The 22,001-nt window shown below is 35.3% G+C and overlaps 9 protein-coding genes across 9 annotated transcripts; 4 read left to right on the top strand and 5 right to left on the bottom strand.

Annotated features, from left to right (window-relative positions):
• Positions 1–345: 345 nt before the first annotated feature.
• Positions 346–1,617, top strand: SAPINGB_P005917 (uncharacterized protein; the record flags this gene model as incomplete). Its single annotated transcript, XM_032000631.1, has 1 exon — positions 346–1,617. The coding sequence occupies one exon, from the start codon at positions 346–348 to the stop codon at positions 1,615–1,617; it is 1,272 nt and encodes a 423-aa protein (XP_031856522.1).
• A 91-nt stretch (positions 1,618–1,708) lies between these two features.
• On the bottom strand, positions 1,709–2,113 carry SAPINGB_P005916 (uncharacterized protein; the record flags this gene model as incomplete). Its single annotated transcript, XM_032000630.1, has 1 exon — positions 1,709–2,113. The coding sequence occupies one exon, from the start codon at positions 2,111–2,113 to the stop codon at positions 1,709–1,711; it is 405 nt and encodes a 134-aa protein (XP_031856521.1).
• Positions 2,114–2,812: 699 nt separating this feature from the next.
• SAPINGB_P005915 (uncharacterized protein) lies at positions 2,813–4,561 on the bottom strand (the record flags this gene model as incomplete). Its single annotated transcript, XM_032000629.1, has 3 exons — positions 2,813–3,594; positions 4,157–4,367; positions 4,427–4,561. 3 exons carry the CDS (start codon positions 4,559–4,561, stop codon positions 2,813–2,815), a joined length of 1,128 nt encoding a protein of 375 aa, XP_031856520.1.
• Positions 4,562–5,034: 473 nt separating this feature from the next.
• SAPINGB_P005914 (uncharacterized protein) lies at positions 5,035–6,283 on the top strand (the record flags this gene model as incomplete). Its single annotated transcript, XM_032000628.1, has 5 exons — positions 5,035–5,174; positions 5,256–5,277; positions 5,341–5,517; positions 5,575–5,773; positions 5,973–6,283. The coding sequence occupies 5 exons, from the start codon at positions 5,035–5,037 to the stop codon at positions 6,281–6,283; spliced, it is 849 nt and encodes a 282-aa protein (XP_031856519.1).
• Positions 6,284–6,589: 306 nt separating this feature from the next.
• On the top strand, positions 6,590–10,023 carry SAPINGB_P005913 (uncharacterized protein; the record flags this gene model as incomplete). Its single annotated transcript, XM_032000627.1, has 2 exons — positions 6,590–6,750; positions 7,020–10,023. 2 exons carry the CDS (start codon positions 6,590–6,592, stop codon positions 10,021–10,023), a joined length of 3,165 nt encoding a protein of 1,054 aa, XP_031856518.1.
• A 539-nt stretch (positions 10,024–10,562) lies between these two features.
• SAPINGB_P005912 (uncharacterized protein) lies at positions 10,563–15,017 on the bottom strand (the record flags this gene model as incomplete). Its single annotated transcript, XM_032000626.1, has 3 exons — positions 10,563–13,924; positions 13,977–14,852; positions 14,936–15,017. The coding sequence occupies 3 exons, from the start codon at positions 15,015–15,017 to the stop codon at positions 10,563–10,565; spliced, it is 4,320 nt and encodes a 1,439-aa protein (XP_031856517.1).
• Positions 15,018–15,567: 550 nt separating this feature from the next.
• On the top strand, positions 15,568–16,749 carry SAPINGB_P005911 (uncharacterized protein; the record flags this gene model as incomplete). The annotated part of the gene is made up of 1 exon (XM_032000625.1): positions 15,568–16,749. The coding sequence occupies one exon, from the start codon at positions 15,568–15,570 to the stop codon at positions 16,747–16,749; it is 1,182 nt and encodes a 393-aa protein (XP_031856516.1).
• Positions 16,750–16,803: 54 nt separating this feature from the next.
• Positions 16,804–18,432, bottom strand: SAPINGB_P005910 (uncharacterized protein; the record flags this gene model as incomplete). The annotated part of the gene is made up of 1 exon (XM_032000624.1): positions 16,804–18,432. One exon carries the CDS (start codon positions 18,430–18,432, stop codon positions 16,804–16,806), a length of 1,629 nt encoding a protein of 542 aa, XP_031856515.1.
• A 1,989-nt stretch (positions 18,433–20,421) lies between these two features.
• SAPINGB_P005909 (uncharacterized protein) lies at positions 20,422–21,554 on the bottom strand (the record flags this gene model as incomplete). Its single annotated transcript, XM_032000623.1, has 5 exons — positions 20,422–20,483; positions 20,542–20,941; positions 21,027–21,115; positions 21,265–21,290; positions 21,520–21,554. 5 exons carry the CDS (start codon positions 21,552–21,554, stop codon positions 20,422–20,424), a joined length of 612 nt encoding a protein of 203 aa, XP_031856514.1.
• Positions 21,555–22,001: the final 447 nt, after the last annotated feature.

Here is a 22,001-nt window from a genome sequence, read left to right as displayed (position 1 = left end):
ATAAATTAAATTTCCAATATGTAAACACTTGTATAGGATTAAGGATAGGCTAGTGCAAAGATAATGATTGAAATGTTTTGGTGGTGATGACTACTATCAAGCAGCAACCTACTATTTTTGTTGTAAAAACAAACAAGAGGTTGGGGTTAGGGTTGTCCTATCTTAAATTTCAGATTTTGATTACGTCGTTTTTATCTCATACGTTTTGTTATTAGTCAAAGAAAAACTTCATTCTCAAACTTAAGCTTGTTAGGTTTTAATGGGTTCTTTTTTCAGAGCCTGTTATTTTCAAATTATTCATTGTGATATTAACTTTTTAATAATCTTTCATTGTTAAACTAGCATATGAAATCACAAATTAGCGGGCGCCACCTAATACCATTAAAAGCTAAATACTATTCCCGAAGTAGCCGGTCTTCTTTGGACAATCAAATCACTAGAATGCTATGCGAAACATTTGTTTTCTTGAACATTATCATTAGTATATTGCTATTACCTGTACAAGCATATACGACACTTCACCAAAAAGAATACCAAAAATTACAAGATACAAATACAGCTGAAACACTGCTAGATCCAAAAAACAAAAATGGTTTACTGGAACCTGTGTTAAAACTGAGAATTCCAGATACCCCCGGCTCTTTAGAAGTGCAGGCACACTTTCAAAAATTCTTTAATGATAGAAATGCCGATTTAAATCAAATTAACATTAATCGAGGCAACCCTTCTTTAAACACTAGTACGTGGCAATTTGAAATGGACAGCTTCCAAGAAGATACACCAAGTATTAAAAACGTGACATTTACAAATTTGATATTTACAAGAGATCCTCCTCGTGCGACTGCAGGCTCAACTGGTAGGCTTTCTCTTGTTGCACACTACGACTCCAAGATTGAACCTAAAGGTTTCATTGGTGCTATTGATAGTGCTTTTCCATGTGCATTGATGATGTACGTTGTTCAGGCACTTGATAGTGCTTTAACTGAGTATTGGGATAATAATATTGATTCTGAAACCGGACTACAAATCATTTTTTTAGACGGTGAAGAAGCATATGTTCATTGGACTGATACCGATTCTACATATGGAGCCCGTCATTTAGCTGAACTTTGGGAAAAACCATCATTCACTGTCACATCACCCAGAAGATCACAATTAGAATCAATCGATTTGTTTTTATTACTTGACCTTCTTGGTACAGAAGATGCAACTATTCGAAGTTATTTTAGAGATACTGATTGGCTTCATGAACATTTAAACTCCCTTGAAAAGTATTATAGAGGGAATGGCATTAAAACAAAGAAAAAAGGAGTTACTGGGTCACCAAAAAAAAGATCTTCTCTTCAGAAAAAACCTTTTTTTCCAAGAAATGGCGAATGGTTTCATCTTGCATCCTTTCTTTCAGATGATCATTTACCTTTTATTGCTAGAGGGGTACCAGTTCTCCATTTAATTCCACTTCCATTTCCTAGTGTTTGGCATAAAATTGAAGATGATGCCGATCATCTTGACAAACAGACTATTTATGATTGGTCTTTAATAATGACTGCTTTTGTTGCCGAGTATATGGAACTAAGTGGATATCTAGGAATTGAAACAACTAGAAGTGATTTATGAAATAAAGCAGAATATATATTTTTAAGGAAAAAATTTATATAACAAATTTAGTGATTAAATTATAAAAAAAACATTTAATGTGGTCAGAGCATCAATTTCGAACTATCACTCTTGAAAAATGAGCCTTGTAAGCCATGCGATGAGCAACCGTATTTCCATGTACTCCAGAATGTCCCTTCACATACTTTACATTAACTGTCGCTTGTAATTGTGTTTCAATAAATTTTTTTTGTGAAGAATCCTGAGCATTAATAACAGCAATTCCATTATCTGAATATATGTTAAAAGTTTGAAATTTTGATTTTTTTCTAGGCATTCCCGAAATAAGTGTTAAAGCTTTTTCTATTGCGGAAAGCTCTAGTTTCATTGTAGATCCTTGATAAGTTGACATCAAAACTTGTTCGGTTAAAGTAAAGTACTCATAACTATCGCAAAAGATGGCAATCGTTGCATGTCCGTATCTGAGGGATGCATCAGTATAAATGTTAAAGACCATAGTTGGTTGTGGATTTTTACTTTATAAATCTTGCACAATATTAATTGAGTGATTTCCTTTTTTTGTTATTTTATCTTAAAAAATAAAAAAAAACTGTAATATTAAGAATTCAGAAATTATTTATAATATTGAAAATATTTTGATCCTATAATTTTTCTGATAGGTAATAGTTAATAGATTATACTGTTTTGCTAAAATTGCTCCTACATTACTCCTACAAACTGGTTCAAAATCATATTTTTTTTTTTGTTTAAACAAAAAAGTTTATCAAAACAAATCTGTTTTGATAATAAAGTTAAAATATTTATTTTACCTGCAATATATTTCATATACAAGTTCGTTTTTTTTTCGTATTATTTGTGACAGCATACAAATATAAACTATATACATCAATACACTTTATAATCTAGGTATTTTATAAGACAACCAGTGTCTATTATCCAATAAAAACAAGATTACTTTCTTGTAAATTAAAACTCTATATTGTGAATTGGTTAAATAAAAGAGACATTAGGATACTGTTATAATACTACATAGATAATAGTGTAATATTTTAGCAGGGCAAACTGATAACTAGTTGTTACTATAAGCATTTTGCTCGTTATAATTAATTAAAAATTACTTTAATAATGAAGACTTTTTTTAATGAAAACAAATTTTGTAAAACAAAAGAATTAATAAACTTTATCATGATAATATTTATTCACTCTTTGCTGTAGTTATTCCACCTTTTGTATGCCTATAAAATTTCATTCCCATCCAAGATATGACACACCAAACCCATGAAACAATAAATGTCATGAAAAAAAGACAGGCATAATACTCCGATATGGGATAGCCGGTTTTCTTTTCGTAAGAAAGGGAGTATCGGACTGCAGACGAATCATATCCTAAAAAAGATTTCCATATGCCAAACATACTCCCAATGCCTCCAATGACCACAATCCATGTGCAGAGCAAAATGGTCCAGCCAAGTTTTTCTAAAGATTGTGGAGAAGGCTGCCGTTTTAAAATAGGGCTGGAAGGTCCGGACGAAAGCTTTAGTTTTGGTGTGTTAATACGTCTTAAAGGGTCACGCGCTTCTGGGTATGTTGGCGCTTTGTTATCTTCCAATGCCGTTTGGATCGCAGTTACTTTGTGCAATGTGTGATCACTCTTATTAGAATAAAGACTGTAAAATTGAGAAGGTGATGCTGAACGTGATGGTAATTGCAACCCAGAAAGACCTGTATCAGACCTTGAAATGGGAATTTTTGCATATTGCTTAACTGTGTTATATCTATTTCGTATTTGATTGATATTAGGGCTTCTGTTACTACTTCCATGAATATTTGGCAAGTTTTGGAAATCTGTTTGCAAACCTAAAGCAGCGCTATCATAAGTGCTGAGCTGTATATGCGGATGAGTAATGTTTTTTTCAGTACAATTAGGTAAATTTAAAAGATCATTAACTTTTAACAAGTTACCAGAATTGCATTGATCTAGGTTAATGTCATGTTTTTCAATGCCCTTATGAGAGCATGGAGGGGTCGAATGTTTTTTTGAGCAATATAATAACGTTTTTGAAGTACTTTGCTCAGAGTTAACTATAATAAAATTTGGTATATTGGGATATATATCGGGTGTATTGATGGGTATACTAGTTTGCCTATTTAAGGCTGTTTTATCTATACTGTTGGAGACGTGTGGCTTACTGACGCCGTTTGATAACGAGCCGACTTGTTCATAAAAAGTGACGCGAATATAAGTGAAACAAATAGCCAGTGTATTAACTAGCTGATTCAGTTCTATTGGGGTGTATTCAAATTTATCTTGTCCAGGGTTTCGAGTGTGATTTTCGGGATAAATGGCGGAGATTTGAGAAGTCGAAAGTCGGACACACAATGGAAATTTGAGATGAAAAGAAGATGCAATAAAAAAATATACTATTTGTTGAATAAGCCTTAAAGAAGGTAAAGAAGAGTCAAATAAAGTAACTTGATGTGATAATGTTTGCGTTAAAATTTTTGTGACAAAAAAGACGACATTTTTCGCGTTACTTACAATCTAGCTCAATACTCATTGATAAGGTAAGTGCTAGGGACTCTGCTAACTCTTGAATAATATGAAGATCTTGAGATGAAAAGGGGGGTTTAAAAGCAATTCGTAGATATTTTAAAGAGTCTTTTTCAGATTCTATTGGTTTATTAGAAACACTCCACTGTGTGACGACCTGATTCCATAGTTTGATAAAGTTGTTTTGGTACCGATCAAGCTTTATAATGTTAGTATGTGTATAAATGTGATGCATATAAATATGGACCTAATACTTACAATTAGCCTGTCCACAATGAAAGGGTCTATGGCCAGTGAAATACCAAAAGAAGGGTTTGCGGTAGCTTGTAAAGATCTGTGCGCATTGGAAAAGCTTGTACTTGTAGTTTGAATGAGAGGCGGAGCCGTCACCATAATTGAAGAAATAAAGAAGGTGCCACTGAACCGAAACTCTAGAAACAAGCTGACAGACTTGAAAACTCTTAGTACTGACTGACTTTGGCAAAATTTATAGTAATACTGCTACTCCTTCGCGTGATAGACTTTTTTTTATTATTTTGCTGGTTGTTAAGTTTCCACAGTATGAGGTGTGATATTGTACTTGTGTTACAAACTATTTTGTAACACCCATTGTATGCACGGTCATAAGCGATGGTCAATTTAAAACACCTTAATTATAGTTAAATCTTCTCGATAAATTGATGTCCAAAGTCAAAGGGATTAGTAGCTTTTACCATTTCTGCCACCCAAATCAAAAAATCAAGCTAGAAATAAAAAAAAAAATGGATCCACAGAGTCTGTCAAAAAAAATTGCCACTATTATTTATGTGGATCAAACAGCCAAAAGTCCCTTTGCGAAACAACTCGCATCTCTATCAGAATCCCCAATGGCCTACGAAAATGACGAATTGCTAGACTTGGCCTTAACTAGAATCCCTTTGGATCAAATTTATGGGGCCGCAGAAGAAAAGTTTAAAAAGGATCCAACTTGGGGAGAACATGATTATTGCATTCAAGAACTTGTTGTGTAAGTGGCCATCTTATACCTTTGTCCAACGCTAATTATAGTTAGATGGTTTAAGAACCATTTTTTCACGTGGGTTAATAGTCCTATTTGTGATATTTGTGGAGTAAGTGTGAACATTTTTAGTGTATAAAATTTTTCAATTAAATGTACTAACTTGATTAAATAGGGAGAAACACAAGCAATTGGAGCACAAGCGCCAACAGAAGAAGAAGCAAAATACAAAGCATCAGTGGTAGAAGTATACAGGTGTTCAACATGTTCTGCTATTGTTAGATTTCCTAGATATGGAAGTGTAAGAAAACTTCTTGATACACGTAAGGGGCGCTGTGGCGAATTTGCTAATGTGAGTGAATTTTGTTTTGATTAAAATTTCCAGGGCTGACAGAAATATCTATATTAGTGTTTTACATTCCTATGCCGTGCGATGGGATCTAGAGTCCGTTGGGTTTGGAATAAAGAAGATCATGTATGGACAGAAGTTTACTCGGAACAACAAAAACGATGGGTTCATTATGATCCTTCGGAAGGAATTTTTGACAAGCCATTGGTATATACAGATGGTTGGGGGAAAAAGATGTCTTATTGCATTGGATTTTCAAGTAAGTAGACTCAGATTTTTTACGAAAATGTACCACTTGATTAGGATGTTTCTGGCTCCGTTGACGTCTCTCTCAATAGAGATTCCACACGAGTCACAATGGTAGACATGCTCACACAGCAACAGCTTGGCTTTCACTGTCCCTCAACTGTTGCATGTCTTACTGGTATCATTGACTAACAGTTTTTTAATTTTTTTAGATGAAGGTGCTTGCGATGTTACTCGAAGATACGTTCGTGATCCAGCTAAAGCTCTTCCCCGGAATCAATGTAAAGAAAACGGTTTGGTATGGGCTCTGAAACTTATCACGAATCGTCGTAGAGAAAACCTAGGACTGAGCCCAGACGATTTAAAAAGGTTAGATGATGAAGAGATTGCTGAACAAAAAGAGTTGCAAAGCTATGTCTCCAAATCTGACGCTACACCTACTGATCCTAACTTGGGTCCGCGCGAAAGCGGTGCTGGTGAATGGACCCATAACAGAGGCGAAGACGGATCCGGAACCAGATAAGCGCCGCAATTTTTACTTCCTAAAACAGAAATATCTTTTGTTTGCCTTTGGTTAAGATGTTACAACTTTTGGGTTTCTGTAACAAAATGTTGCGGCGGTACCTTGCTCGCAGCCTTTCCTCTCCACCTTCTTTCTTTTCCCACGCCTTTTCATTACCACTTCAGTCTTTCCTTTACAAATCCAAATATTTTTCTCTTCTTCTCATTGTTTTTTTTTTTCTTTTCTTAATCAATATTCTTTTTTGTTTCTTCTGATTTTGTATATATACTGGCTTTGCTTAACTGCTTGCGACAACAGCAACGTGTAATGAAAAGCCTTGGTAATTTTCTCAGTTATTCCCTATTCGCGCTTACATGCGTGCAACCTGTACTGGCCAACTCTGGCCACTCTGGTATGGTTTCTGACGGTCTGATAAATGGTTTACCTGTCATTGACTTGGACGTAAAACCCGATAAATGCCCTCCATGGTGAGTTTTTCTTTTTTTTTTCTTTTTTTGTTATTTTCGTCGTATTCTTGTTTTTTTTTGTTGTTTTCTGTTTTGTTACCTCTCCCTTTTTTTTTTGTTTTCTACAAATCCTTATCTCAATAAAGTCCAAAAAAAAAAAAAATTGAGTTGCGGATCATTGCTATTGAAATGACATATATGTTCAAGACGCTTAGTGTGGTGGAGTTAGCATTATCAGAAATGCAAATAATTAAAACCTAAAACTAAAAACTAACTTGGTATTTTTTTAGCTTCAATTGTATGCTTCCCGCGTTTTCTTGCAAGCAGTTTGCTAAGTGTAATGAATTTACTGGTAGATGCGACTGTCCCCCTGGTTTTGGAGGTGATGATTGTGCGTCCCCTGTTTGTGGTGGCTTGAATGAAGGACTTAATAGGCCTGTTCGCAATGGCACTGAAGAGTGTGCTTGTGAAGATGGATGGGACGGAATCAACTGCAATATATGTACAGAAGACTCCTCTTGTGACGCTTTTATGCCTGAGGGACTTAAGGGGACGTGCTATAGAGGTGGAATTCTTGTTGAGAAAAATTACCAGATGTGCAAGGTTACAAACCGCAAAATTCTTGATATTTTGAACGGTAAGATCCCCCAAGTTACCTTTAGTTGTAACGCCACCTCTGCTGACTGTAATTTTCAATTTTGGATTGACCAGAGTGAAAGTTTTTACTGTGGTCTTGATACATGCCAGTTCGAGACAGAATTCAAAGGCGACACCAACATTACCCGGTACTCTTGTGAAAATGCTTATTGCAAGTGTATTCCTGGTCGCATGCTTTGTGGTGAGGCTGGCTCTATTGATATTTCAGATTTCTTGACAGAAACTATTAGGGGACCGGGTGATTTTCAATGTGATTCAAAAAAGGGCGGCTGTAGTTTTTCTGAACCCTCGATGAATGATTTAATTAAGTCTGTGTTTGGCGACCCATCCATTACTTTGGCTTGCAGGAGCAGTGAATGTTTACATTACACTCAACTTCCTGGATATGTCCCTCCTTCTCAATCTCTTAACAAGCGTTTGGTTATTGCCTCTCTTGTTGGTGCTCTGCTTATTATTGCTGGAGGAATTGCTGCTTATAGACTTCTTATCCAAATTACCCAAGAAAAGTCAGGTTTTATTGCGCTTCCTACGGAAGACGACAGCAGCAAGCTTATGGCTGGTCATTTGCCAGCAACTCTTCAATTTTCCGATGTGTCTTATAATGATAATGAAAAAACTATTATTAGCGGGGTTATGGGAACTGTCAGTCCAGGAGAAATTATGGCCATTATGGGTGGTTCTGGTGCTGGTAAAACAACCCTTCTTGATATTCTTGCCGCTAAAACTAAGCGCGGTGTAGTTAGCGGAAGGATTACTGTCAATGGCCACGAGGTTCCCAAAAAGGATTACAAACGAGTTATTGGCTTTGTCGACCAAGATGATTATCTTATGCCCACTCTTACAGTTTACGAAACCATTGTTACCAGTGCTCTTTTACGTCTTCCCAAGAGCATGTCTACTGACGCCAAGAAGCTTCGAGCTATTGAAACCATGAGCGAACTTGGGATTTTAGGAATCAAAGATCAACTCATTGGTAATGAAGAGAACCGTGGTATTTCTGGCGGTGAAAAAAGACGAGTGGCCATTGCTTGCGAACTGGTGACTAGCCCCTCTATTTTGTTCCTTGATGAGCCCACATCTGGTCTTGACGCTTACAATGCTTTTAACGTTGTCGAAAGTCTTATTAAACTTGCACGCAACTACAATCGTACTGTTGTTTTCACTATTCACCAGCCTCGTTCTAACATTGTTTCCCTTTTTGATAAACTTGTTTTGTTAGCAAAGGGCCGTCTTGTTTACTCTGGCAAACAATCTGAAGCTGCTCAATTCTTTTCTGAACTTGGCTACGACTGCCCTCCTGGATTCAATGTTGCAGACTTTTTGATTGACTTGACAATGCTTGCCACCGGCTCTGTTCCTCTTGATGACAACGATGATGAAAATGTCGAAGACCGGTTTGATGGTTGGCTTGGTACCCGCAGTGCTCGTAATTCCGTGTCTACTGAGCCTGTTCCTTCTGCTGCTAATCCCCCTGATGAAAACCTTCACAGTCCTATTCCTCGCACTGATAGTCTTGGAATTGACAGTACTTCTGAATGGAGACATTATGCTTCTCATAGAGATGAAATCATTGCTCCTACACCAGCGACTCAGCTATCGAAACCTAGCATTCCTAGTGGATTTGCTACAGCAACCTCTAATCGACCAATCACTTTGGAATCGCTTGTAGAATCATATGAATCGAGTGCTCTTGCTGGTTCTCTCAGAAACGAGATCGAATCTTCTCGGTCTAGTGAAGAAGAGAGTGTTGACGGTAATGGCTCGAATCACAGCAGTATTTCACTTAAAGGTCATTCACGCATTGGTTTTGTTGGTCAGTTTAAGATTCTATCTGTTCGCACGTTTAAGAATCTGTATCGTGACCCTATGCTTTTGTTAACACACTATATTATTGCCACCATGCTGGCCATGTTTTGCGGCTTCTTATATTACAATGTTGCGAATGACATTAGTGGTTTCCAAAACAGACTTGGTCTCTTTTTCTTTTTGCTTGCATTGTTTGGATTTAGCACATTGACTACACTTAATTTGTTTGCAGACGAGCGTATCATTTTCTTGAGGGAACGATCCAATGATTACTACCGTCCTATTTCCTACTATGTCGCTAAGGTTATGTTTGATATTGTCCCATTGCGCGTCTTTCCCCCAATAATCTTGGGACTTATTTTATATCCTCTTGTTGGTCTGACGTTTGATGATGGCGCATTCTGGAAATTTTTGGTTATTTTAACCTTATTTAATTTGACTGCAGCTGCCATTTGCTTGCTGATTGGCATTCTCATTAAAAATTCTGGAGTGGCCAACCTTGTTGGAAGTTTATTTATGCTTTTTAGCTTGTTGTTTGCTGGTCTCTTTTTGAACCACGACAGCATGCCTGCAGGGACTGTGTATCTTCAGTACCTATCAATTTTCCACTATGCATATGAAGCTCTGGCAGTCAATGAAGTGCGCTACCTAACATTGACAGAACGCAAGTTTGGCTTGAGCATCGAAGTCCCTGGTGCTACTATTCTCAGTACTTTTGGCTTTGATAGTGGCGCCGTGTTATTTGATATTATGGGCCTGTTTGGCTTTTTTATCACGTTCTTAGTTGCTGGATATGTGGCGATGCATTTTATTTTGGTGGAGAAGAGATGATGAGAGTAATTTTTTTTATTTATGTTGTAATGATAGCCTTATAAAATCGCCCCTCTCTTAATATATACTAATTTAATAATGATGAAAATTTCATCGAATAGACTCTTGATTAATTAATGAGATATTTTATTTAAGATACTTGAATAGATGCCTAGAGAAGGCCTTTGTGCCGTGATATTTCAAAATTCTTCGATATTTTTGGAGGATATAACGTCATGTAAATCCAAAAATTTAAGCTGGCTCTACCTTTTTTCTTTTGGTTATTGTGTTTTACAGAAAGAAGTCCCTGTTATTCTGTGTTTTGTTTGAATTCTTGAGAATGTTTTAATTATCACTTCCGTTTCCAAACATCAACAAAAGGGTTACTTGGTCTTTTTAAAAAATTTTCTGAAAATTGGGAAAACAATTTAATTCTTCACTTCACAAATTCAATAAACCGATTTCTTAGAAGACTTTCTTTTCTTTTAGAACTCCCCACACAGACATTTCAAAATAGTAAATAAAATTTATAAATAATTTCAAGTATATATTTAAACCAATTAAATATCCATATACTGTTTACAAACATGATTAAAATCCTCCTCATCATCATATTCCTCAATTCTGGCTATCGTACCATCGCTTCTCTGGTATTCCTCCACAAATGATGGGTCTACAAATATCGATAACTCTCCATCATTAATGGGCCAAACAGGGCATATAACATCTCTAACTTCGATAACACGAGAGAGTGGTGAAAAAAATTTTGATGGCTCACGAACAAAGTCTTTACTGTCAATGTAATAACCAATAATCGAATAGCCACTACTTTTATCACTGCTTCCAAAAAATTGCAGGTTGTAATAGCGAGGCTTCACAACACCCTTTTGAAAGTCCTTTACCACAGCAAACTTGGTGAGAATTCCAGGACCCAAAGGGTTAATTTCAACAATATCTTCAATCATTACATGACTAGAAGAGTTGTTTTTATTTCTGATCCGTGCATATTTATTAATGTACGCAGAAAGGTCTCTTTGAAAAAAAAGGATCCTTTTGTAAAACTTAGCCTTAACATTGTAATTACGAGATTTATCACAAGCTGCTAGAGTTCGCTCATCATTTTCAAGATATTTCGTGATCATTTCAATCACTTCAAATTGCCTTGGGTCTTCTATCGAAGACTTTGGCTTAGCTTTAGGGTTTTTAAGCAACTTGGCACCTATTGAAATTTCATTGACTGAGTTGGCAAGATTCTTAAGTGTTGATTGATAAATATAGCGATTAGAAAGAGTGATATGAGGAGCCTTTCCGTATTTTACTTGAGATCTCAAAATTCCACTAGATTTTTCATTAGCGAAACACCATATCGCTCTAACTGGACCAACTTCTTGAATCACCTGGGCCATATGCCGCAATGTATGTAAAGGTAATGACAAAAAGTGTAGATTTTCAACATCTCTTAAATAAATATTCTCAACAAAGTTAAGAAAAGGATCAATTCCAAGTTCTAACCTTTTCAGTAGATTTGCTGAAAATCTTGGCAAGGAAAGTAATCTTAAAAGATGTACCATTTCTGTGACAAGAATCAGGTATTCAAGACACTCAATTTGATATTGAGACCTCATAACAATTCCAAACAAAAAAGAAATAAGTTGTTTGACTTGCTTTTCTTTTAAATTCACTGAATTTGAAGTTTCAATCCCTTTTTTTATAGCCTCAATATCAAATCTTCTTTCAAGAAATGAGTAGTCTAATTTATTCAGACCTTCTATAAAACTGACGATAGAATTTTCTCCCTTTGATTTAAACTTAGAAGGGCCATCTTTACCGAAAATAATAGTATTTATAAGTTGACTTCCAATGTTTGCGTACGATAAATTCATCAAATCAGGCGGTAATGACATATCAGGTACCATTGACCCTAAACAGAATATCGTTGAAATTCGGCTTAACCCCTGTTTAGTGAATTTGTTGCGATCTGGGGCAGCTTTTGCTTCCTCATTTAAGACTTCTCTATAAATCTTATTATACCACTTAATATCACGAGGTTTGGAGTCCTGAGATGTCTGAGTTTTAGGCAAAATCAAAGTAGGATTTTTATATGAAACCAAACCTTTAACTCGATTTGAAGATTTGTTTTTGTTGACTCTGAAAGCTGATTTAATTTTTGACTTTTTCTTGGATGCCGACCCTTTTCTTAAGGTAGGAGGAGGAACAATATTGGGGGTGGGCTCTAACTGTGTAGATATTTTTACATCAAGACAATATCTGCAAGGTGATTCAGATATGTGCCCACACAACCCTGACAACTTGCAGCTTGCCGGCATATCTGTACTAGATAAAACAAAATGATGCCTAACAGTTCTCATGATCCCTTCGTCCTCATCATAAACTGTGTACCCTAATGTACTGGCTAATGCACTATCTTTAATAAAAGGGAAAAGAAATGAATCCCAGTCCTTTACAGCTGATTTCTCTTTTTTAGCAATAGGATTAACACCAGAAGGAAAAGACATTAATATTATTGAATTTGACTCCTTATTGCGCTCTTCCGGTGGTAAATTTAAGCATCTGGCAATGACAATGCTGTAGGGATTATCTCCAGGCCTCTCTGGTACGTCATCAAATGATATCATAAATGCTAAATCGGCTTCATTTTCAAAATACTTTAGTGATATAGTTTCTTGATAATCTTCCCCTAATTGAGCATTTTGAATTTTTTTTTGTGAAAGGAGTTTATAAAGCTTTCCATCAAAAAAATCATTTATTGAGCCGTCAGTACTTTGTCGTTTATGAGCATCTTTCATTATCCTAGACAAAATCTTACTTTCAAAAAAGTCTCTAACTTTTTCACGAGGTGAAAAATAATAAAATCGATGCTTGGGATCACGCGGACGCCCACACTGAATACATTCAGCTAATTCATAGTATGCACCTGTAAAGGCCATACATCCATTGGCGCAAAAATCAACAACTTCATCGCCTGTAGTCCAGTCGCCACGACGGAACATTTCGACATTGGGAAAGTCAATGAATTTGGCATTAGGAAATAACTCTTTAAGATTTTCTCCAGGGATTGGAATGGGACATCCTTTTAGTGCACTATTTGTTTTAGAAAAAATTCCTACTTTTGTTGCCTCTTTTGGATTTTTAGTAAAAGCAAGAACTGGCTCAGATTTTGGGTTAAGTTTTCCAGTTTGGAAAGTCAAATTGCAAATTTTCTCTATCATGCCCAAAACCTCCTTAGTGAAAGTGCTAGATTGACCTAAGGATGTTGAAAGCACTAAAATCTTTTTAGATGCTTGTTTAAAAGATAAAGTTTCATCAGACTCAAACATAAGACAAAGAGTATTAAGAACAGAAAAACGTGCCTGCAATATTTTTTCTTCCTCTATGGATTGAAGAAAACCTTTGCGAAGAGTTCTTAATTGGGGTTGCCTAGTCCAAAAATCATTTGCATATCTTTTCTTAGTTTTGTTAGCTGGAAGCCTTCCAATATCAGAAGCCTTATTAGAACGAAGGAGAATCATCTTAGCAACTGAAGACAAAAGCTCAGAAACTTCATCTTCAGAAAAAGTTTTGGGTTCAAAATTTTGAGGTTTGTCCGTATTACAGAAGCTTGATTCTGGTGTTTCCATATGCTGTAGGTCGTTTTTTTCAGAAAAAGTAGATTGGTTATTAGCCCAAGTCTTTTCAATGATGCTAACTACATCCTCTTTTAAATGAAAGTTTTTATTAAAAAGTTCGCGTAAGTTTTCTTCATGGAAATCGATATTATTGTTAAATTCAATTTCACTATCATTGGCATCGGAGTTATCATCATTAAGGTGAAGTTCATTCTCATAAGAAGAATCAAAGCTGTCTGGTGGAAAAATCGGTTCAACTTTTTCAGTACTTTCCTCCAATGATTCTTCAATCGGGTCTAAAAAAATAATGTTAATAACCATAAATTCATTGAAGGTTAATTTACTTACTAGGTCCATAAATAGACTCTTCTAATGACGAAAAAGATGTTTCAATATTTTCAGGATCCAAATTTGCCAGTGTCGTGTAATATTTCGTAGTTTTTTCACGTATTGCAAATTCCTCTGGTGTTTCAGGTTTTCTAAAAACTGCTCGAAAAAAAACCTCGGGTGGGCGAGTTGATTCTAAGAAAGATTGATCTCCAAAAAAATTCAACAGCTCTTGGGCCTTTTCTTGCCTTTTGTTTAATTCAATAGGATCATTTTGAAATAAGCCTTCCTTAATTTTAGCAGCCCACATTTTTAGTTGATCAATTCTCCATTCTTTATCAGTTTGAAACCCATGACGGAATTTATTACGCTTGCCTCTGGTCGTCAACATTCGTGTGCAGATATTTTCAATCCGATTTTTATTAATTTTGTATCTCTCAGAGTAATATTCTAATATTTTTGCTGGTTCATAAATTCCAAGATCTTTATAGAAGACACGTTTTTTAAACCCAATATATGGTTCACCTGCAGCATTTAAAAGAGCAAATAAAATTTTAGCCTTTTCAATATCGCTCAAAGGCCAATTTCTTTTTTCAATGCCCATTTTTTTACGGTATTCAACAGTATGACTTGAACTGCAGAGCCAGGTATTGATATGATCAAAAATTGCAGTTTGGTTGGCAATAAATAATTTGATTGATTGGTCCATAACTTCAACGTGCCAGTGGCTTGAAAATTCTTTGCCGCAAAGCTCTAGTAGCATCTTTGGTGTATATATCTCCCGCCATTTGTCGACACAAATAGAGGAATATTGTGGGTCATTGCAAGGGTTCAATAAAACTTCCAAAGAATAATGTTCTTTTGGAGGGTCAACCGAATCGATACATGACCAAATGTCTTTCAAAAAGGTGTTAAAAAAGATATTAGATTGATTTAAATAATTAATTGATTAATTTAAAAAAGAAATATATAATACTAACCTATTCCTGAGTTAATTTGGTTTTTTTTTCTTACAAAACCCTTTTGAGGGCCCTTTTTTCTTTGCTTATGTTCATAATTCATTTTTTTTTTTTAATTTATGAGTGTTAGTGTTGTATATAGAAAGAAAAAAAGATTTTGTGGTGGAGAAGTAAAATAAAAAAAAAGATAATTTTCCCCATATCTAATTATTATAATAATCATCATGATGATTATTAACAATTGTTGGTTTCTTGCATAGTAAATGAATTCCCATTGTAGGTTTATTATATAGGGGTTGACTAATTAGTCTAATTATAATTATAATTATAATTTCAAATTTCAACTTGACTAATTAGTCAAGTTGAAATCAACCTTATAAGGTTGAGGAGGCGTATAATTATTGTTACCCTAACCCAGATGCACAAAGTGCCTAAAAGCCAACATTGGTTTAATTTGTTTTAAATATCGAAGAAAAAAAACCTCCCAATCTAAAACTCACTTTGAATCGGTCAAAAGTCAAGACCTTTTTTTTTTTTGTTTGTTTTTTTTTGAATATCAAAAGTAGATATTATGATTATTCCTTTTTCTTTTTCTTGCTTATTTTTTTTTTCATATTAAGGCTACTTAACCCTGCCACGCACTTTAGAATATAATGACACCCTCTACAATTACGAAACATAACGACGTCACTGGTACATCATCATCACCATCATCACTATTATTCCCACTGCCGGAATCACCAACGTTCACCAATACCATCGCGCAATATATTGGAACTACTAAGTTTGAGCCTGACCCACTCATCTCATCAATTCTACTGACAGGCGGTTTAGGGTTCATTCCTTCATGGCTGGTTCGACACTTGGTTTTTACGTACCCAGAGTACCAAGTCGTGTGCATCGATAACTGCGGCTATTGCTCTTCTTTAAACAATATTAATGAGTGCAGTACCCAGCCCAATTTTGTTTATGAGTACTGCGACGTCACAAACCGTGAGGAGGTGCTGAGGATTATGCGGAAACACAAGGTGGATGCCGTCATTCATATGGCTGCAGAAAGCCATGTGGATCATTCGTTTGGGGATCCAAACAGATTTACTCGTACCAATGTTATTGGAACACAAACCATTCTAGAAGCTACCAAAATTATAAATGAGGAAGTGGCGGCTTCTCCAGATTCTGGACGTAGACACATTTGCAAATTTATTCACATGTCTACAGATGAAGTGTATGGTGAGGCCGTGGGATCCGATGAAGATTTGCTCGAGAGTGCTATTTTGGTTCCTACAAATCCGTATGCTGCGTCAAAAGCTGCTGGGGATATGTATGTGAGTGCTTATCTTAAGAGTTTTGGGGTTCCAGCCATTATTGTACGTTGCAACAACATTTACGGACCTATGCAGTTCCCTGAAAAGATCATTCCTCGCTTCATCCGCTTGTTACAGCAAGGCAAAAAGTGCTCGCTTCATGGAGATGGCTCTAATCTTCGTCGCTATCTTTATGTGGTTGATGCTGTTAACGCATTAGATACTATTTTACATCATGGTATTGTGGGCAAGATTTATAATGCCGGCTCTGATAACGAGCTTACAAATACAGAAGTCGCTAGGGTTCTTCTCATCAAATTTGGGAAACTGTCACCCCAAAGTACTAAACAAGACATGTTACCGTTTATAGAATTCACTAAAGATCGGCCATTTAATGATGCACGATATGCCATCGACTCCACTAGACTTCGGAAACTGGGCTGGATGCCTACGGTAGACTTTAATACAGGAATCCAGTTGACTATAGATTGGTACAACCAAAACACCGATGCATGGTGGGAAGCTTAAGTATAAATAACTTAGTTTGTTTGTTTGTTTGTTTATTTTTTTGCTACCTAATATTTATTTACTCTTTGTCTTCTTCTTTGCCGGCTTTTCATCTTCCGAATCGCTAGCACCACCATCTTCATCATCCGAATCACTGCTTTCATGGTTAGAATCAAACTCCTCTGCAACATCACTTTCGGATTCCGCTCTGAAATCTTCATCTACACTTTCCTCATCCTCGTCAGCAGAGCCTCTTCCAATCATGTCGAGGTCGCCATCGGAATCCGAGTCCACAACCATACTGGTCATGATGGGTTGGTCACCCATGTCCATTTCAATGTGGATACGCTTGGCCTTGATGTAGGCAGAAAGCTCGTCTTGTTCTTCACGGCTAATATTTGAGAACTGGTGCTCGCCGCCGCCAGGGCCCAGATGCACCGTCATGTCAAAGGTACGCGAAGAAGAAGTCTTGCTAATACGCGAAAAGGTCACGCTGGAAACCTCGGTGAGAGGAATATAGACAGTAGGCTTAGGGACGAAAAGGAAGCAGTTTTCCAGAGGGTACAAGTAACCCTCACTGGCCTTGAGAGAGCAGGAAATGCCTGGTTGCTGGCTTGAGAAGGAAGGCCCAGGGACAATCATCTTGCGGCCCGTCAGGCCATGGAACAGATGGGCGACGGCTTCGTCAGTAGCTTCATCGTAGCGCTTTTTAATCTTATCCTTGTACTTTGCTTCGTATTCTGCATCTTCGATATTAGGCTCGACAGTGAGTGTGTCGTTACGGTCAAACTGTGTGACCAAAAACGGGTATCTTGTTTGACCCTGGCGAAGTGGGGGGTCAAGCTGCAAAATGAGCATGTTGTGGATCTCATCAGGCTTGGGCAAAAGAAACAGGCGCTGAATATTTTGGTACTGAATCTTGTAATCGTAAGTTTTACCACGAAGTCTAAATGATGTTGGGTACATGTCAATGTCGTAACGACCTCTGGGTGTTAAGAATAAAATCTCAGTAAGAGAAACAATGGCTTCACCAACAACATCGCCGAGATCAGCCTTCTCTTTGAGAGCCTCATAAAAGGCACTGGCAGCACTCTGTTCGCCTTCAATTTCCTTAATTTCGTCCTCATTATCTTCGCCATCTTCATTTTTGGTAGATACGCGGCCTGGGACATAAAAGCGGATTTCAACAAGTTCATCGCCAGCCTTGACGCGTTCATTACCAGTTTGGAGATTGAATTCGACTGCAACTTCATCATTTTTCCCGACAAAGTTGGAGTTTGCGACATCTGCGTAAGCGATTTCAAATGCGGGTTTGCCACCGACCTCGAACGACATTTCGTTACGGCCAAAATCGCCCTTGCCCCAATTCCAGCCCTTAAGAGAGTGGTCTCTATTCTCAAGAGGAACATTGTAGAGCTTGCTAAGATCAGATTTCAAGCCAGAGAAATCGTCAACATCAAAACCATCTAGTTGGATAGCACCCTTGTTTTTCGTTTGCACACGGATTTCGTATCCTCGAGCTGCTCGACTCCAATAAGCAGCATGAATTTCCTCTGCGGGGAGAAGGAAAGTCTCAGGGACTTTAATACTTCCACCACGGCTTTTTACTTCATTGGCTTTCCAACCTAAACCTTGGTTATTTAATCTAACCAGACCAGGAACTCTGGATTGGTTAAAGTAAACGTTTTCGTATTGTGAAGACATTGCTTAGAGATTGTTTGAAGAAAGAAAGAAAAAAAAAACAAAAAAAAAAAAAAAAAAAAAAGAAACCCTCCTTTCTAATTGACAAAAAAAATTAAATATTTATAATGTAAGGTTTATATTTTCTTCAATTAATGGATATCTTTTGATTCTCCAATCAAAGATATAAAATAGAAAAAAAAAAGTTCTTCCTTTAAAAAAAAACAAAAAAAAAATTACAGTCCTGCTGCTGTTTAGATAGAAATATTGTATTGTTGTTATTTTTTTTTTTAATTTTTTATTGTTTGTTTACTTTAAAAATTTCAGAGGATTGTGGTGGTGATACATGTGCACTTACCCGGCCTTTAATTGATTTGTTTACTGACTAGAAAAAATAAAAAAAAAGAAAAAAACTTTAATGTTTACGTGGGTTAGGGTTTAAAATGAAAAACTTTGGCCTCAAAATGATGATTTTTCCAAAGAGATAGGAGTGTAAGTAATAATTGTGAGAATTAAATAGCTTCTGTAGAATAACAATCATAGAAAAATGAACAAAAATTTAAGGTCAATCAATGGGGATATGATTAACAATCTGGGATATATACAATCATAGTCAATGGTAATAACTATTTTATGTTTGCTTATAGACGGATATATTGTTAAAACTTTCAATATGTAAAAGCCAAACCTGGTACTTTTTTTTTTTTTTTTTTCTAGAGACAGGTTTATTCTTTTTTAATTTGTTTTTATCATCAGAATTTGAATTTAAAATCTATTTTATTGTTTGAAATTTAAATTTCATTAAAATAAATAAGCAAAAAAATTGGATTGTAACTACTAATTTAATATCGCCTTAAGCTTAGCAATTTTTAATGTTATTCTAGATAGATTGTATTTGATTAATCATTTAATGATTTGAGCTTCATTTTCAATTGCTTTTTTTTTCTAAGACCATAAAAAAACACCAAAATTTGCCACATTTGTCGTATGCAAGTGCTTTAAACAATTAAGCATTTAAAAGAAGGAAATACATATATGTATAACTTTTTTTTCTTTTTTTCTTTCTTTTGATAAACCCGTATAAGAAAAGTTCTTTTCTGTTATTTCTATTGTTAAAACTACAAACATTTATTGTCCAAAAAAAGTATTATATATTTATATATTTATATATTTACCCGGATAATGCATAATATATATTTTAGAAGTTGCAACATCTTTTTTATAGACAGGTTTTACTAGTGTACTATCTATCTATCTATCTATATATCGCTCAAGCAAACAAACTAAATATAAAGTAACTTCAATCTTTCTTTCTTTCTTTTTTGATTCTCTTAATTTGGTTAAAATGAAAAAAAAAAGAAAAATACAAACGTTTTTTTTTTTTTTTTTTTTTTTTTTTTTTTTTCAAGCTATGAAAATAGACTATCTAAAGAATCTAAAGAATTTAATTTTTTTTTATTTTTAAACAAAAAAAAAGAAGAAGAGGGTTTTTTGGAGTCATATTTAAGTCAAAGCATCGCATACTGAAAAAAAAAAAATTAATAAATATATATATAAATAAATAAATTTTGTTTAAAAAATAATTACAAATAAAACTTTGTTCTGATCAATTGGAACCTTATCACTAAAATGTTCACCATTGAAAAAAAAAAAAAAAATTGATAAAAATAAAAATCTGGGGAAATGACTTTTTATCTTTTATTATTAAACATTGTAAGGCCGCCAAAGGTATATCCAATTAGTTCCTTGTTTTTGTTTATACTCTTACTTATTATATTAATCTTTTTAAAGACTTATCCCAAAAGTTGAATCAGAGGGGTTTTTTTTTACTGCGGATAGACTAAACCAATTGTTTTTGTTTTTGTTTTTTTTTCAGTTCATCCATATTGCAATATCATTTTATTTTTTTTGTTGAATTAACTTGACTGTTAAAAAAGGTCCATTCTATCTCATTTTTAATACTACTACTAATAATACTAATAATAAAAAATCTCTTCTTCTCTCTTTACTTCTTCAACAGTTGCATCCCTCTGCATTTACTGGAGTCTTATTCGTATCAATGCTCACATCAATCACTAAAAAGAGTTAGTTAAGATTAACAAAAAAAAAAAAAAAAAAACCTCTCAAACTCACATTCAGGCTCTTCATGACGATCAGTTTCCAAGCCAGGCAGTTCAGCTGCCACTTTCTTAAACAGAGCCTTAACATTGTATCCAAGTTTTGCACTAGTTTCCATAAACAAAATCCCAAGTTCTCTAGCTTTAGCTTCTCCTTCTTCCACTGTAACCTGGCGCTCATCTCTCAGATCCGTCTTGTTACCAACTAGCGCAATAATCACTTGGTCGCCACGTTCTGTCCGTACATCTTCAATCCACCGCGCAGCATCGTTGAATGATTGACGACTCGTAATATCGTAAACTACAATCGCAACATGCGAATCCCGAATGTAGGACGGAATCAAGGTCCGGAACCGTTCCTGGCCTGCAGTGTCCCACAGTTGGAGCCGTATTGTGCGGTCGGCAAGGTACATGGTCTTTAAAAAAAAAGATAAACGTTAGTTAGTTAATTAATCATCAGTGTCATGATGATTTGAACATGGTGTATATAACTAAACTCACCTTGGACATGAAATCGATACCAATGGTGGCCTTATATTGGGAATCAAACGAATCGTACATAAATCTAGAAAGCAGCGACGTCTTGCCGACTGTAATCCATTGTTGTTAAACGTCTATTAAACCTCCAAAGTTTTCTTTTTTTTTTTAACCGTTTTTATCTTTTATCTTTTATTTTTGATTTTCTGAATTTTTGAATTTTTTTGCCTTAGATCATTTTTTTCGTATTCGCGTCACTTACCGCTCTGTTCTCCTAAAAGTACTAATCTAAAGATCACACACAGGACTTGTTAATCATTTGTTTTTTTTATGTAATTTTTGTATTTGTTTATATATTTATTTTTTTTTTTTTAAAAAAACTTCTTTTTATTGATATCTCTAGTAGAAATAAAAAAAAAAAGTAATAGCGTGGCAGATATCTCATCCTAGAAATCAACACTTCTTTTTATTTATTTATTTTTTTGTCTTCTCTTTGGTTTCTTCATTTCCAACTTACTTGTACTTTTCTACTGCATCATTTCTTGCTGCCATTATATATAGATAGATTTGTCTTGTTTATTGTTTCGTATTTTCTTTTTTAGAAGAGTTGGAGGAAAATTTGTTGATAGAAAAAAAAAAAACCCCCTGAAAATAATTCTAGGATCGGTTTTTTTTTTAAAAGGGGGTGGTGGTGGTGGTGGTGGTGGTAGTGGTACTGGTGGGGGTAAGTGTATTGAAGGGTTTCTAAAAGGGTGGTGATGATAATAGTCTTCTTCTTCTTCTTTTGTGAATATCTTTTGGTTTCTTTCTTCTGGCTACGTGGGTTGTGTATGGGTTTAAAATTAAAAAAAAAAAAAATTAAAAAAAAAAAAACGGCTGCCTAGAAAATGAGTGGCGCTCTGCCAGCCACCACCACCGCCAATTTTTTTTTAATTGTCTCTTATATTTTTACATTGTAATGTAACATCAAGAAAAAAGAATCTATCACGTGCCCGATAA

Source organism: Magnusiomyces paraingens (assembly GCF_902498895.1).
Source record: "Magnusiomyces paraingens strain CBS 517.90 genome assembly, contig: contig5, whole genome shotgun sequence".
Classification (NCBI taxonomy): Eukaryota; Fungi; Ascomycota; class Dipodascomycetes; order Dipodascales; family Dipodascaceae; genus Magnusiomyces; species Magnusiomyces paraingens.
Note: the sequence above shows the minus strand (reverse complement) of the source record. Positions and strands in the feature narration are given on the sequence as shown.